This window comes from Pholis gunnellus, assembly GCF_910591455.1.
Source record: "Pholis gunnellus genome assembly, chromosome: 8".
In the NCBI taxonomy this organism is placed as follows: Eukaryota; Metazoa; Chordata; class Actinopteri; order Perciformes; family Pholidae; genus Pholis; species Pholis gunnellus.
Genome location: NC_136534.1, coordinates 14,082,346 through 14,099,224, shown reverse-complemented (window position 1 = coordinate 14,099,224; position 16,879 = coordinate 14,082,346). Strand labels below are relative to the sequence as shown.

Genomic DNA, 16,879 nt, shown 5'->3' with positions numbered 1-16,879 from the left:
AAGTCCTTGTAAAATACATGTTGCTGTCAAACCGTTTGGCCGACCCAGTTTTGATGAATTCCAAAATGTAAATGAAACCAAAGTAGTAGTGGGGAACGGTTGCAGCTACATAGATAAGTGTCTTTTTTCTTTTTTTTTCCCCAAGTCAGCTGGCTCGTGTTGGCGCTGCCACCCAGACCTCAGAGTGCTTCTCACCTCAGCAGCGGTCAGGGAGCAGCCCTTCCTGCACATTCCTGGGACTGTGGAAGATAATTGCTGTGGTTTATGAGAGGGAGAGGCCCTGAAGAAACACTTCCACCAGACCTCAGTTGCATTAGTTTTTACTCCTCTCAGAGTTCTGGTTCAGACACAGGAACCGGGTCTGTCTCTTCCACACAGCGTGTGTGTGGTTCCCCTTCTGCAGCTGGATATCGCTCAAGTGTTCTCTTCACTCGTAACGTATGTTAAGTATTGAAAGAAAGGGAGTGTGAGACCGCCAGGCTGCTCATTGAACACTTCCAAGTTTCTTTTTAGCTAAATCTTTCTTCCTCGGCCATCCTTTCCCATAATGGCAAACATTTAAATTCTAATCACTGAGCTTTGAAGGCAGCTCGTTGTCTGCCAACATCTCATTACGTGACATACATACAAAGGGACTTAGCGTTGTTATTGTTGTACTTTGTGTGAGGTATTATAGAGCTGCTCATGATTACTCGAATGGAGGCCCACATTTTTGGCCCCAGATCAGTGCTTGAAGTTGAGGCTGTCCTGTACAGACTCGGCACTCACATGCTCTTCTTATTAACCCTCTTCCAAAGTTATTGATGACTGTCTGTTTTAGACTTTAAAAACAAATCCTACGTTCTGGACCCACACTCAGCTATTCAGAAAGGTACAGAGCTGGGAAAGTACACCATACTATAATGATTTAATCTTACTTTTAAAGCCTGAACTGCAACTCACAGGTAACTTTCCATTTTCCGGAGCAGTTTCACGACTAATTTACTCACAAGTGTGTGGAAATCAGTTCCATTTGAAGTTCACAAAAGGCGATTGTTTTGAGAGTAATTAGACGTTTCCTTTTGACAGTTTCGGACCAGACCCTTAAGTTTGCAGTTTCCCATAATGAAAGTGTTTTTTTCTTGTTTGTTTTTCAAACGGTTACAGTATCGTTTTACCTAACTGTTCACAGGGCAACTGCAGTCCATGTGGTTTCTGGAACTCGAAAGTTGAACTGTGCATAAATGACAGCTGGCATTGAATAATTCCAAGAAGCAGTCGTTTTAATGAATCTGAGAGAAACGTTAATGATTTAGTGGTTTCTGGTGTCGTTCATAAGTGTTTGAATATCATATTTTTTCCGTATCTCAACTGCACACTAAATTAGATGAACATATGATGTAGACATCAGATTTTATTTTACTTGGCTACGTGCTTAAGTAAAAAAATAAATAAAAAGAAATAACCCAAAACCTTTCGTTGATATCTTTAAATATCTTAAATGGTCTAAAAGTCATTTGATTTTGTGGTTGACTTTAGGGAACAATCAGTAACGTCTCATCTGTCATCAGCTGAACATTCATGTTGCGTAATAACACTTTAAAAAGCCTCATTAAGGCCACCTATCTTTGCTCACCCGTGTTTTCAATGGGACATTCCTCACAACCTCACCAGATACTGTACACAGGTGCACACCTGAGATAAAAGTCTGCGTTGTGATGATATTGCAGGTCAGACATCGGCTACCAGTTTGAAAAAGAATGAAGTAGATTCCCTTCTCATTCAGCAAAACTCACAGCTGTTTGCGTCTGTGTATAAAGAGTTATTGTTAATAGTTAGTTTAGCCACTTTTTACATTTTTTTTTCAAACCATAGGAATCCATTCTGGACTCAATAGACCAGCTGTAGGTCATGTCATTACTGCTGTCACTCGTCTGTCAGCGGTGATCTCATACAAAAGGGGGGGGGGGGGGGGGGGGAGTCACAGGAGAGGGTGACACTCTGGCCCGTGCTGACTGAGGAGGTTAATCATGTTTTCATAAACACACTCTGATGTGGTCCGCTTTGGTTGGCCATGTTGTCCAAGCCGCTGACTGCTGTGACACACGGCTCTGAGCTCGCAGCAGGAGAGGACTGTTAGGAATGCTCCGGCCTGACATGTTGTGAGTAATTAACCCTGATTGATAAAAGATGAACTGCCCCTGCTGCTGCAGCAGCGGGCCGTCAGCATGCACACACACACACACACACACACACACACACACACACACACACATGCACTCATGCGTCCACCCACCCACAGACTCTCACGCACCATGCACACACAGCAGCTGCACCTGGGAATTTTGGCTTATCTACAGCATATTCATGATTTTCATACCCCCCTAGAGAAGAGGAGAGGGAAAATATATGACAGAATCTCATCATAACATGTCTGAAGAAACATGGCAAGAGGAGATTACATGGTATTCTGTTTAAGAGCCCTCGATAAGTCTGTTGAAGTATTTTATCTAGTTATTGGTCAAAGATTGAACTCTGACAGTTTCTATGTTGTTTTTTAACAGTTCAAAACACCTGGTGTGTCAGCTTTGCAGCCCGCGAAGGAGTCTCCAGCTACTTATTTCTGTACTTGATCAGCACAAGCTCATCACCTTTTGTCACATTTGAGAAAGACAGGAATTTCATGACTTTTTCCCAAAATTCTCTTAGGTATTAACCCCCCCCCCCCCCCCTAAAACAAAGCTATTCAGCTTCTGCCAAGAAATAGTCAACCAGGCCTTCCAAAAATGTTCCACTTTCAATGTCTTCACGTGTTTATACAGCTAAGCTTTTTTTTCCCCACATGTCAGCTAATGTATCACCTAAAGTTGCAGAGGGTTCAAGCTGAGCTCATCCTGTTGCTGTGGTCTTCTGTGTGGATGCATTAACTCCCCGTGGATGGCCACTGAGATGCTGTTAAAAAAAGAAAAAGCTACATATTTAAAAGGAGCTTTTGTCTGTTCCACTTCTTTCCAGCAGTGTTTATCTCCCTCCCCCCATCTCCTCCTTTAACAGAAGCCCTGCACTTGTAGTGCCCCCCCCCCCATCGGGATCCCTTGGCTCTTATTATGTTCTTATTTATGTATCCTGTTACAGTTGGAAGTCATTTCAGCATCCAGTGAGGCACTCAAGGCGCTCAGATATTTCCCTCCATTTTTGTCCACTGACTTGAGGGACGAGAGTCGTTTTTTAGGTCCTCACCCAATTGTTTTGTTTTTTATCTCCACAGCTGCTCTCAACACTTTAATCATGATGGGCAGAGGAATATTATTCTTTTCACTAACAAAACACATTTTGTTGGTAACTGTGTGGTTGTGCATGTGTGACAGCCACGGAACATTCGTTGAAAAATCTACCTTATTGGTCATACACTACTGTTGTACAAAAGTGGTATGATGGTCAATTTTCTGTTTTCTGTGCTACATCATTATGTAAATAAATGCTTCATAATCAGCTAAAAACAAAGATAGAGGGGCATTTTTAGGGTTTCTCTAGGACTCTAAGGCAAACCAGATGAGACTTTGTTGTTAAAGTTTCATCTGCTTTGCGCAGAAAGGCTCCCACTCAGAACCGTGATCAATGCTAATAACAGACCCCAAACTATTTCAGCAAACATTTACTGTTCTTCTAGTTCTTCAAGCAGGACAAATGCGGGCAGTTTTTAGTGAAAAGAAGAAGAAAAAGCTTAAATGGCAGATGATTAACCAAACCCCATCTCTTTCTTTGTCTGTCTCTCTCTCTTTCCAGCTCTCGGTCAGATAATGCTGTATGTGGATGGGATGAACGGCCTCATATCTCACAATGAAACGGTCCAGTGGCTTTACACTCTGGTTGGATCCAAGGTAAAGATTATGAACATTAAACACAGTTGATATACTCTACAATCAACTCAGCAAACCCGTCTGTGCACTAACATTGGAATACTCACATACTTTCCTCCATTGTGGTCCCCTCGGCCCTCTAGTGGCCAGATCTTGTAATGTGAAGCATATTTGCAGCAGAGGAGGGAACTACGTTAACTCTTCACTCTCTCTGTCTTCTCGTGTAAATGTTGAAATAGTTTTTGGCATTCATCTTTGTTTTTTCTTAAAAAAACACCCTGTTTTCCCAATAATTTAATATGGCAATGGAGTTTTAGTCGACTGCAACAGTATTTTAAGTCTCTTTAACTGTTTGTTTTAATCCAGTCTTCATTTTATTTTGATTGTCACAGGAAGTTCTTATCAAACTCTCCAGTCGTCTCAGACAGGAAAAGCTTTTATTAGACAATAGGATAATAGTTGGAAGTGCTGGCGCATCATCCGTGTTGAGCTGATCCATTTGTTTGATCAAAAGCATTACATTTACAGTTGAAATTAAGTGGATTGTGTGTTACATGCTTGGATTCAGGGGCTGGTGCCACATTGTGACTTCTGTGTTTACTGTATTTTTCCCTTTGTGTAGTTCCGTCTGGTGGTGAAGACAGCCCTAAAGCTGTTGCTGGTTTTTGTGGAGTACACCGAGTCTAACGCCGCCCTGCTCATAAAGGCTGTGAACGTTGTGGATGCCAAAAGAGGTGAGCAATAGGGAGACTTTGGGATGTTAAAGTCAATACCAATACCTGCAGACAGGCTGTCAGGACATCAAGAGCTTGTCAGACTCTGTCGATTCATTGATTCAGAGATTGTTTTCATACCTTTAAAATAAAATTTGCATTGTATCAGTTGTAATTCTCTGTTAAATTTCTCAAGTGAAACCAGCAGTGAAAAATTAATGGAATACCATAAATAATTAAATAATGTAAATTCCTATTTAGGATAGATTTCTCCTTCAGTTCTTCTAATCAAGTCATCCATGGCGGCTGTAGCGCTGCTCAGCTGACCGCAGATCACAGTTCCCTGTTACACAGTAGTCAGATCAGTTGTCCTGGGCAAGCTCCCTAGCTATGCATGGAACGAGGCTTACTGAGAAAGACTGTAACTCCTGTCTGCAGCGGGGTTCAGTTACCTGCCTCTCTAAAGGCTCCACATTGTACGACAGGCGGTTGAACATCAGCCGTGCGGGGGTCGGGTATCCCTCTGTCTCAGCTCCCCGATCCTGTCACTCCTGCTGTTGCGTAAGAAGACTGAACCTGATCCCCAGACTCCTGATGAGAAGGACTTGACACCTTGTGTCTGAGGCACGCGGCTGCTTTGGTGACCAACTCGCCCCTGCACTGTTTTCTCCACTTTTTCTAGAGGAAAACTGCTATGGCTGCTTTTCTCTTACTGGAGCCATGAGATGACAAAAACATTTTTGTTTTGATTACTGAAACCCTGATGGAGCTGCGCGGTTGCAACTGTTTGTTACGCTCTAAGATCAGCAAATGGATTAAATAAGACTTTACTCTAACCTGGTGGAGTTCCTCTTTTGATATACAATGTGTTGCATGCCTTTTGCTGCTGCAGAAACAAAACTGTGGTCAAACATCATGGAGATCCTAGATGAGAAGGATGGAGTGGATACAGAGCTGCTGGTGTATGCAATGACACTCATCAATAAGGTCAGTGAAAGAATACAACTAGCTCCTTAACTGTGTTATCTTCTCTCTTGGTCTCTATCTCTCAAAAAGCCCTCTGGGTTTCTTATCTGCATTGTTTCCAAAATGTCATCTGATCTGCCCCGAGCCTTTGTCATATTGAGCTTTTTAAAGGACTTCAGTAGGATCTGACTCATTGTCACTCTTCTCGCTCCCCCTTATTAAGTAAAGGAGTCGTTGCAGCAGCAACAACATATTAATTTCATTAAAGATAAGAATGGATTGTACAGTATCATGTATATAATGGTGTTGTTTTTAAAACACGGGGGAAACTTTGATCCAATTAAACTGGAGTCAAAATACCGACATATATAGACACCATATCTGGCTACAGATTACATTTCAATACAAGGTCGAAACAAAACAACTCGAGAAGAAATTGTACACCCTTTCATTCTCTCGGGCGATCTTTCTTTATTTTTGTAATTTATTTTTTCCTTCACAATTAATCTAAAATATTGCAGAGACAGTTTAGAACTTATTGTGTTTTTTCGTCTTCTATTGAATGTGTTTGTGTTTCAGACTTTGGCGGGCCTCCCAGACCAGGACTCATACTATGACATGGTGGACTGTCTTGAGGAGCAGAGCATTGAAGCCATGGCCCAGAGACACCTGAGCAGGAAAGGCTCTGACCTCGACCTCGTAGAACAGTTCAACATCTACGAGGTGAGTAAGCATACACTGCCACATTATCTCATCACAACTAGCCTTAATGTCATTTTATTGGACATGTGTGTCCCACAATCGACTGAGGTCACATGACTTCTCACACACTTATACGGCAGCCAGCAATGAAGGTTTCTCTGTTGATGCCTTTGATCCAGATGATTCTCCGACATGAGGACGGAGACGACGAAACCCAGTTGCCTCCCAGCGTCCGTAAGGACCGCAGACGGGCCAGCGTTGGCGGCACCAACGAGAGGCGAGGCCTGGAGAGAAGACGCAGCCGGAGACATTCACTCCAGAATAGCAGAGGCCACGCTTCTGCCCCAGCATCACCCAGCGGCCCTCATTCTCATGCAAGCAGCTTCCTGCCCTTCGGTGGCCAACGTATTGAAGACATCAGTGAGAGGTGAGGCCGGGGGGAGGACAGAGAAATGGAAAAGTGGAAGATTTTCAAAAGAAAAAAAAGAGACTTAATCGTGTCTTCCATTTTAGCTTGAACTTGGTCCGATCCTCGTTTTAAAAGTTCAGCCAGGGGGGTTTGTTTTGATCATGTATATTTTAACCCCTGACAGATAGCTGCAACTAAAATGGAATCACAAATTATCCCTCGTCCATGGAGTTTTACTCTGTTTCACAGGAAACAGCTTGACTGCAAGTGTTGTATCATATTTCAGCCTTGGAGAGATGCGTCTATTCTGTCCAGAGTCAAAGCAGAGAATTTAATTATATAGTCATTTAAAGAACGGCAGAGAGGAGACTGTTACTGCAAAGTGACATTTGAATTAATTTCCCCACTGTCAAGACGTTTCCCTACCTCAGACGGAAATAGAAAGCTTCTGTAAACACATGATATGAGCTATCTTCTCTCTGTCTCAAGTCATGCTTCCTTCAGTGAGAGTGGATTCAACTCAAACTCCACAATGCCATCTGTTTTTTACTACACAAACTCATGGAAACCACAACTGGTGATTCAGGCAAGAAGCAAATTGCGATCTTGTTTAATTGTGCAGTAGCTTGGACTATGCCCTGTAAAAGCACCAGAAAAAAACTTCACATGAAGTCATTCATTATTCCACTTTTTATTATAGGCCATACATGAGAAGACAAAAACGAGGCTTGTATTTTAAACGAGGAATTGTTTGTCACCTAGCATATGCCCTCATATTCCTGGTAGCACTCAGGTCTTCAGGTGTACTTAAATTCAGTCCAGCAGGTCATATGATACCGTCATACTGGACTCGCTTCCAGTCCACCACAGGAAATCCAAGCTGCCTTTGAAGATCACCATTTTCCATATTGTTAATGAAATCCAGACATCCGAGACAGATCCAGAAGCAAAGTGGCCACAGACTTGTGAATGACAAAGTATCCCAGACTATCTGCTCAAGCAAACAACATATCTTCTACATCCCCAACACTTGTTATTACATTTTACATCTTTCTCCTCAATTAAAGTTACAGGGAGATGGGTTTTTTTTGTATTAAAGGGTAACTTTGGTATGTTTCGCACTTAACACATTTTCCCCTTTTGTGTCTTACTGACTAACGGGGATTACAATTTTCGAAACTGGTCTCAAATTGATGGAGAACGCTGTGGGTGGCAGCCGCTAAACAGGCTGCAATGAATTAGCTCAGGATAATTTATTACCGTCAGTTTAAGTCCTCTAAAAGTGCTTGTTTTTGCCACTGACGGACTTAGATTGTCTTTTTAAGTGTCGGACATTATTGTGGAAAGGACCCTACAAAGAAATATAGTTTTGTTAACCTTTCCATTGATGCGGTCTGTTTTTTTATTGTGTCTCACCAAGTTTTGCTCGAGAAGAAGTCTCATTCTGAATTGTCAAAATCAGCTTAATATTCAGCCTTGACAATACAAATATTTCAGATAACACTAAGCTACGTTTTATGTACTCCAACACAACAAACTCTGACGACACCGGCTCTCCTCTGTACAACTCTCACTCTCGTTTCCACTGTCGTCTTCTGGCAACAAGTCACATGACACTAACAAACAGACTGAATCAAACAAAAGATAGAAAGAAACGTTTGTATTTCTCTGTAGGTTTACATCATTTTGTTAAACACTTAGACCTACTAACCCTTTTCCACATCTTTCAATGTTTGTCTCTCTTGTTATACTTCCAATGCGTTTGGTGTTTGTCATTTTTGTCTGTTGTCTCGCCTGGGCTTTCCTCTGCTCTGTGTTTTCATTGTCTCTGTCCACTTTCTCTTTTCTCTTGCCTGCCTACATCCTCCCTTTCCTCCTTTCAACCCTTGATCCCTCCTCTCACCACAGAGAAGAGGACGAGGAAGAAGAGGAGGAGGTGGAGGAGGAGGAGGAGGAAGGAGAGGAGGAGGAGGAGGGAGAGAAGGAGGAGGATGAGGAAGACGAGGCAGATTATGAAAGTCATCCAGTCACTGAGTCCTCTAGACAGGGCGCTCACAGGTATTCTAGGCCAACAGGTTCCAAGCGTCATTCCTCTTTTCCCTCATACAGTTTCTCCCGATAGTTGTTCTTCCATTTGGACTCCTACTCTGTTGTATTTTGTCATCCTAGTGTGGCTCCGGCTGTAGCAGACACTCCTAACATGTGTTTGAACTTAAAGTGTATGGGCAACATCCTTCCTAAAGCCAGTGACCAGCCAGGGCAGAGAGAATATCTCAGCGTCAAGACCAGGATATCGTCTCCTGTGTCCATTGCACCTAAAAAGAGGACCTTTAGTCCTTGGTGGGTCCCTCCCCGGCCACCTGACTGTGATTACCGTTATTGTCAGGCTACAGAAAAAGGAAAATCATAATTACTTCCTTTTATTAAGTTGCTGGAAAGCATTATTTTGCTGACATTTACTACTCATCTGTCTTCCATTGTGGCTCTGCACCACAGTTAATCCAAGACAAATCAATAAATTAATTCAAAGCATTAAGGAATTCAAAGTTTACAACATGAGTCACTGTCTCTTCGCTGTTCATGTTTCTGCAGAGGTCTGTAGCAATAGAAACATGGGAGTCAACCAATGCTGGATAGGCATAGCAATTCCTTAGCATTGTATGCTAAATTGCATTTAAGCACTGTTTTCAATACAGTTGACATAAGTAAAATAGTTGTATTTATTTGAATTTTACTGCAGTCTTATTACCTTCTAAATGGCACACTGAATAGGTAAGACAGACAGAGATATGGTCTTCCCCCCAGTGTGCTCTGTTGCTTTGTGGTCTTGCAGCCCTCCAACCTTTGACTGCTGTCTCGCTATGTTGTTTGTGTGACTAACATATCATTATTTGATCTTTGGAGGGTCTGATCTGACTGTTACTCTCTTTTTCTCACTTCCATCTTCAGTCTGACAGACTCTTCTACATCTTACACAACTAGAAAGCCCAGCTGGGCAGAAAGGTAAGGCCAGGTGTCAACAGGTCAAGAGTAACAAGAGTGTGCAGGGACAAGATGTATGATGGCTCTGAGGCCTTGTGGTTTACAATCTCAGGAAGATGTGCACATAATTCAATCTGCCTGAAACACTAGTGTGTTTCCAATGCACAATGTGTTGTGCAACTTTTCTAGGACCAAATGTGCACAATCTTCTATCGGATTCAACATCGCAAATACAAGGCCTCAAAGAAAAGAGTAGGTCTAGTGAAAAGATGCATTTCAGAAAGATTGTCCCCATGCACATACATGGATGAGCAGTGCACCTGCAGATACCCTTCAGACGTTGCTGGCCTCACAGGAAAGCTATTCAGATGCAGAGGGAGAAGTGCTTAAGAGCACTCAACACAGTCATATCTCACTGTAAGCTATCCAGCAGTATGACATTGGAATTCACATCACAGATTTTACAAGTGTTGTTCATCGTTCTTCTCTGTCTTTCAGTGGAAAAATGTTTTCGGAGCGAACGAAGCATTTATTTTCCCCTTCTTTTAACAGAATCAGTGCCAATGGCAGTCCATACCCTGGCAGGCGCAAGGCTCCTACATCACCCATTCAACGCTTCACTACTTCAGCAGCCTCCACACCAGACTCCAAACCGGTTGACAGGTTGGCATCTTAACTTCTGTATGGTTGATCATATACCTATAAAGCTCCCATTTGAAGAAAAAAAAAGTGTAAATACCAAAATCAAAATACAAGCCAATCACTCAATTGTGATAATGTTATCACATTTGTTCTTTCTCTTTATCGTTTAGACCTGCTCTAGGAGGCTTGCTTACTTCATCGTACAGACAGCATCAGGAGTCTCTGGCTGCGGAGAGAGAGAGGAGACGCCTGGAAAGAGAAGAGCGTCTGCAGAGAATCGAAAGAGAAGAGAGGAACCGTTTCAAGTTAGTCTCACCCAACGGAGATACTAGTCAAAATACAACATGACTTCATGTCAGAAAGAATATATTATTTCTTTACTTTGGAGGGAGCTGTACAGCCAATAAAGATCGGTTGGTATTTTTAGAAATAGGTGGCTACAGTCTTTACTCTGGAGTGATATTCACAAATCCCCCGTGAGTCAGATAAAAGCTGGGCTCTCTTTGTTTATGATGATTAGGAGAAATACTGGATCATGGCAGGAAGAATCTGCAAAAGTATATGTTCTGCTCTGATGTCTTGTCATACCTTTCTATGATGCTCTGTTTGATTTCTTTGCACTCACCATATCAATTTCAGTTAAGCAATTGAAATATTACATTATACAGACTGTGAATTCAGGCCCTAAATTCTGACTCTGTTTCTATCGTTCTATCTCAGTCGAGATCATGTTGACAAGAGGGAAGAAGCAAGACAAGCCAGAGAGGAAAGGTGAGTTTACTTTAGTTCATGGGTTCCCATGGATCCGACAATAATGCTGCAAATAGATAAAAGATAAGGAGGTTTGTAAATACTTTGAGATTCTATTTTAAAGTAAAAAGCAGATGTAAAGCCTTTGGATGATTTATAGGTGTCAGAGCTCCTTTAGACCTGCTCCTCAATAAGACGTCCCAAAGTTAACAGGACCGGTGTGTAATTGCGTTTTGTCATGGATGTGGTCCGGTTGTCTCCCTCTGACCGTGTGAGTGTGTCCAATATAATGTTGGTCATGCAATGCTCATTATTTTGCCCATGCATTTTTTACCCCTGTAAAAAAGCTGTGATTTGAGATCAGTAAACACCAGCCATTAAAGTGAAATAGCACTTTGGCAACTTTAATAAGAAATGTATGTCATTTGTCATTATTTGACTCCCTGAGTAATGGGATTACAGCTCAGTGTTTCTATAAATACCCAGGAACAAGACAAATATGGCATATGTGTTCAAAGCATACATTTTGACATAATGGCTATTATTCACAGAATTTTTCATCACTGTTCGATGTAGCCTTAATATCTCTAATATGTAATATTTTCAGGAGCTTGTATTTTGAAGTCTTATATCTCTCCACCCCTAAAGGAAATTAGCAAAATTGTGACTTGCAATCATTAGCATGTATGTTTCTATGTGATTATATCACAAGTATGATATGCCTGGCCAATTTTAAAACAGCTTTTACAACAGATCAGCATGCACCTTAACCTAAGTGTACAGACTTCTAGAAGCTAAACTTCATTATTGCAGGTACAAGGCTGTGGAGAGGCTAGCCGCAGAGGAGTTTGAGCGAGAGCGCCCCAAGGTGCCAACAAGAGGACGGACAGAGATCACGCTGTGTTTGAGTCCCAACCCTGCTAGCCGCTCTGCGTCCCGCTGTGCCACGCCTTCGTCCATTATCTCACAGGAAGACACAGTCGCCACTGCACACCAGACGTCGGGTAACTAGTGTTTGCCAACCATTTATTCATCATTAGTACCCGAGTGATATGAGCATGGCATTGCAGAGCTGGCAGAGACTATTCTGGCTGTCAGTGCACCTGTCACACACACTGGGCTTGGCAATAACAATTGACGAGTGTTTATTTGCACAGAAATTAGATTTAGCTGCACTTCTGCTGAAAGGGATTATTTAGAATAACTACTTGACTTATGTGTGTGTTTCAAAATGTATAAGTGATACAGTAAGATTTCAGGAAAATAGATAATTTGATGTTGTATCTAAATGTATGTGTTGTGTCTAAATAGACTGATTAAGCAGCTTCATTGTTTTGAGGCTTGCAATCAAAAGGGCTGTAGTTTATTTTCACAACTTGGTAACAAAAGTTCTCAGAAATTGCAAAGCATTGCCTCTCAGCCACTCACATTGTGTTCTACCATGTGCTTGTGTGCGTGTGTGCGTGTGTGTGTGTGCGCGTGTGTGTGTGTGTGTTGTATGATCATGAGCTATGGTAACAGAATTTGATGATTGCTTTGTAAATTATTTCTGCCGTCTGGAAATGTACAGTCTCTCAGTGCAATTAAGGACATGTCAGGAAGCAATTTAAAGCTGTTTTAATTATAAACAAAGAATGTTTCTGAAGACTATCAGATAATATAAACACACATAACTGAAGTACTTCAAGTAACAACTTTGCTACGTTGTTTTGATTTCTCTTCCAGGAACAGAACATATTTCAGAGCCAAACCTTGACCCACAGACCAGAACCAAAAGTCCAGCGCCAGACTTAACAGTATCAGAACCTTCCCCCACACCTCCCTCTGAGCCAGACAAGCAGCAGACTGAGACAGAGTCGCCTGCAGAGACAGAGGATGTTGCTGAGACTCAGGCCGACCAGAATGTAGTGGCAGCATCAGATGAACAGTCGGGCATGGAGAAGGAAGAGAGGCAAGAGCAGGAGGAGATTGAGGAACAGAAACAGGACATGGACAAAGTAGATGTGGAAGAGCAGGTAGAGGAGGCAGAGGCAGCAGATGTAGCAGGAGTGGGAGAGCCAGATGTGGAGGTGAATGTGGAGTTAGAGGAGGAGTTTGAGAAGGAGCAGCCAACGGAAAGGGATGTCGAGGACAGAGTACTGCTGAGTGAGAAGGAGAGACAGAACGAGGAAGTGAATGAAAAGGACAACTGCTCTGCATCCAGCATCTCCTCCACAAGTAGCACTCTGGAGAGGGAGGAGCGGGAGGAGAAACTCACCAATGACATTGAAGCAGGTACGATCGATGCTCATTTTATTCACCTACTTTGATAATCAACTATGTTTGTATTCAATGTCACAATTCTCTCCATATCAACAGGCCAATGGACACAGTGCATTAAAGACGCGGATGTGAACGACCAGTGCAACAAAATACTCAACAGCAAGCGCTTCATGCTGGACATGCTCTACGCTCAGGGGACAACCGGCAAGGATGAAGGGAATGTAGCAGAAACGGAGAAAGAAAACTGTAAATGTGAGAAGGATGCAGAAGTCAGTGACTCCTCTGTAGCTAGCTTGGCCAGCAGGATCTCCACCCTGGAGGCTCACAGACAGGCCAGAGAAGAAAATGTGAAAAAAATGGAGGTGGGTCACCTGGACAACCAGGGCACTGTCCGAGCAGTTGCGGAGAAGTTTGGAGATTTGGTCAAAGGCCTAACGTCTCCGCCTGAGGTCGAAGCCTCGAAAGAGCAGCAGCAGACCGACAAATCATCAATCGCTGCCTCATCAACCTTAACCCCAAAGAAAGAGTCCGACTACATCTGGGATCAGCTGATGGCCGAACCTCGGGAGCTGAGGATCAAAGATATCGACTTCACGGACCTGAGGGATGAGGATGACATGGACATTTTAGATATGGACAGTGTACTGGGGTCAGGTGACCTCATACCACCACCTCCACCTCTGCCATGTAATGCTGCACTGCCACCACCCCCGCCCCTGTTTGGGTGCCCTCCTCCTCCTCCTCCTCCTCCCATCCTTGGCAAAATGATGCCCCCAGCCCCCCCATTCATGGCCCCTATCCCTCCGCCCTCCCCTCAGCTGAGTCGAGGGGAGATGCCTCTCTTCCAAAAGAAAAAGAAGACCATCCGACTCTTCTGGAATGAAGTGCGTCCCGTGGACTGGCATTGTAACAGTCATAAATTCTGTAAGGAGTCTCTCTGGTCCAAACTGGAGCCAGTTAAACTGGACACATCCAAGCTAGAGCAGCTGTTTGAGTCCAAATCTAAGGAGCTGCCTGTCACAAAGGTAACTTAGTGTTGTGCTGCTGTTACAGTAGAACCATTCAGTATTACTGTATACTTCTGGGGGTTTGTTTTGTAATCCTAATTTGCCTTGGCTTCTGTCCCATGGCTCTGGTTTTCTTGCTATCCGGTATCATATAAGAAAGGGTCGTTTTGTGAGTTGAGTGATACAATTTGCCAAACTACTGTCACCCTGGATGACATTTAAAATGGGTGAAAGCCTTCTCAATGTTGGTGAGAGGAGACAATCGTGTGTTTCTTTTCTACATTAGTTTAATCACCTCCTGTCCATGGATCATTCAGGCGAAATACCCAAAACAAGTCTCTGTTGTGGTGAATAGGCTTCAAGGTGCTCTCGGTCATACCTCCATTTTGTGATGAAGGCTGATTTCACACACACTTTGTTTAGTGCATCTTTAGACCATTAAGAGCTGATTCCACTACACAAGCTATATGATCTAATATAATGATGATTTGTATCTCTTATAGAAAGCAGCTGTTGATGGCAAACGACAAGAAATCATAGTCCTGGACTCAAAACGCAGCAATGCTATAAACATTGGCTTGACTGTCTTACCTCCTCCTCGCACCATTAAGACCGCTATTCTCAACTTTGATGAGTACGCACTGAACAAGGAAGGCATTGAGGTAAGCATTTTTAAAGATACGTTCTGTATCTAAATTGGTAGTGTATGTTATGAGAACTGTCTAGTCCATCAGTTAAATCATTTAAATCCAAAATACAAATGTTTTTTTATGAATGATAATTACTCAGCAGCACACCAAAATACACTTCCATAAACAAGAGAGATTTAACTTCTGTCTATGGGATGGCCCACAATGTTGACATATGTGATTTTCTGGCTGCATGGCTGTTCTCGCGTAATCAATCACAGCGATGATTAAAGATTAGCTCCACCTGCATGTTCTCAGCTCGTTTTAAAAACCATAGACTTTTCGGCAGACAATGTTTAATATTGCATCCCTTTGGGGTTATATAACCTGTAGTTTCCAGAGCTTCACCTTGAGTTCATTCTCAGCAAAAAGGAGTATTCCTCCCCACCTTTTGTCTCTGGAGATCTTTTCAGCCAGACATCAAAGACAAGGTTGAAAGTTCAGATGTCACACAAGTTTGTAGGAAAAATTGGGAACATCTTATATAAACAGAGCAAGAATTTAACTTCGGCGTTTACATTTTTTTTGATCGGGTTACTTGATGAATGATTTTATAAGCCTTGATCCTTTCCCATCCTCTTCTCTGATTTCTTCTTTACTCTCCTAGAAAATCTTGACAATGATCCCCACAGAGGAAGAAAAGCAGAGGATCCAGGAGGCTCAGCTGGTCAACCCTGATATCCCCCTGGGCAGTGCTGAACAGTTCCTTCTCACCCTCTCCTCCATCACAGAGTTGTCTGCTCGCCTGCAGCTCTGGGCATTCAAGATGGACTATGAGCTTATTGAGAAGGTCAGACACATCCCCGCCAATTTTAATCACAAGCAAACCTTATGGAGTTACAGAAGTAAAACATAATTTCATTTCACTTATTTCAACATGTATCTTTTTTTACTTTTAAAGGTATTAAAGGAATAGTTGTTCACCGTCATGTCTGTACAGTAGTTATGATGCTATAGCCAGCAGCTGCTTAGCTTAGCTTAGCATACAGACTGGGAACAGAGGGAAACAGTTAGCCTGTTAACAACAAGCTGCAGTGACTGTAGATATAGATAGATAGACAGACCGTTTACTGTACGTTGTTATCGGGGATAGAGAAGAGCAGAATCAATTGACAGAAATGTGAACAGGCAAAGATAGATAACATGATTCTTGACTACATTTTCATGCTCTTTTAGGAAGTGGCAGAGCCTCTGCAGGACCTCAAGGAAGGGATGGACCAGTTAGAGAAAAACAAGACACTCCGCTACATCTTGACCACATTGTTGGCCATTGGCAACTTCCTCAATGGCACTAACGTGAGTAACCCTCAATACATGTATGGCTCAGAGGTTCCTGTCTTTACACTTCCTCTCCCTCTGTCTTTTACTCACTTCCTCCACGCCCCCACCCCCCTCCCTCCCAAATTCCCCCACACATATTTATTTGGAATGGATAACAGTGGACTCTCTATGTGTAGAAGAATGTGCTGCCTGACTGTCTGCACCAGACACTGTCCTTCTACAGTAAAAAATGCTCGCCAAGGCCTCTGCTGAACCTGGCTCTGTCTGTCTGCGAGGGGGAGAAGAAAAAGAAGAAGGGGGGGGGGGGGGGGTTGTGTGTTTCTGACATTGTGTGTTGCTTGTGTGTGAACTTGTATCTTTGTCTTGCATTCTTTTGCCCTACATTGTGATGGAGGTTTTGTCTGTATGTCAAAGCGATCTGAGAGCCAAAACAGGGAAACATAAGTCATCAATATCAAAACAAGAAGTTCCCGTAAATAATGGCTGCATTTATATGTTGCAGTAAGCCATTTAAAACTGGCAGCAGAACAAGGGAGATCCTATTGGGATTAAGTCTTTCATGATATGCCCGGCTTTCTTTTAGCTCCGCTGTGGTGAGCAGAACAATCAGTCAGGTCTGAAGTAGATCGTGGTTTTT

At 42.7% G+C, this 16,879-nt stretch overlaps 1 protein-coding gene across 3 annotated transcripts in view; it reads left to right on the top strand.

Moving 5' to 3' along the window:
* fhod3b (formin homology 2 domain containing 3b) overlaps window positions 1-16,879 on the top strand; it is a 78,160-nt gene that overhangs the window by 54,441 nt on the left and 6,840 nt on the right. For 2 of the 3 annotated variants that reach the window (XM_079165248.1, XM_079165247.1), the window contains exons 6-20: window positions 3,766-3,860; window positions 4,462-4,573; window positions 5,445-5,539; window positions 6,098-6,241; window positions 6,400-6,647; window positions 9,579-9,632; window positions 10,164-10,274; window positions 10,424-10,558; window positions 10,974-11,024; window positions 11,817-12,007; window positions 12,729-13,277; window positions 13,362-14,290; window positions 14,776-14,934; window positions 15,569-15,751; window positions 16,138-16,257. In XM_079165248.1, coding sequence (XP_079021374.1) covers window positions 3,766-3,860; window positions 4,462-4,573; window positions 5,445-5,539; window positions 6,098-6,241; window positions 6,400-6,647; window positions 9,579-9,632; window positions 10,164-10,274; window positions 10,424-10,558; window positions 10,974-11,024; window positions 11,817-12,007; window positions 12,729-13,277; window positions 13,362-14,290; window positions 14,776-14,934; window positions 15,569-15,751; window positions 16,138-16,257 — 3,176 coding nt within the window. The remainder of the gene's footprint in view (window positions 1-3,765; window positions 3,861-4,461; window positions 4,574-5,444; window positions 5,540-6,097; window positions 6,242-6,399; window positions 6,648-9,578; window positions 9,633-10,163; window positions 10,275-10,423; window positions 10,559-10,973; window positions 11,025-11,816; window positions 12,008-12,728; window positions 13,278-13,361; window positions 14,291-14,775; window positions 14,935-15,568; window positions 15,752-16,137; window positions 16,258-16,879) is intronic. The other variant, XM_079165249.1, reaches the window with a different exon arrangement.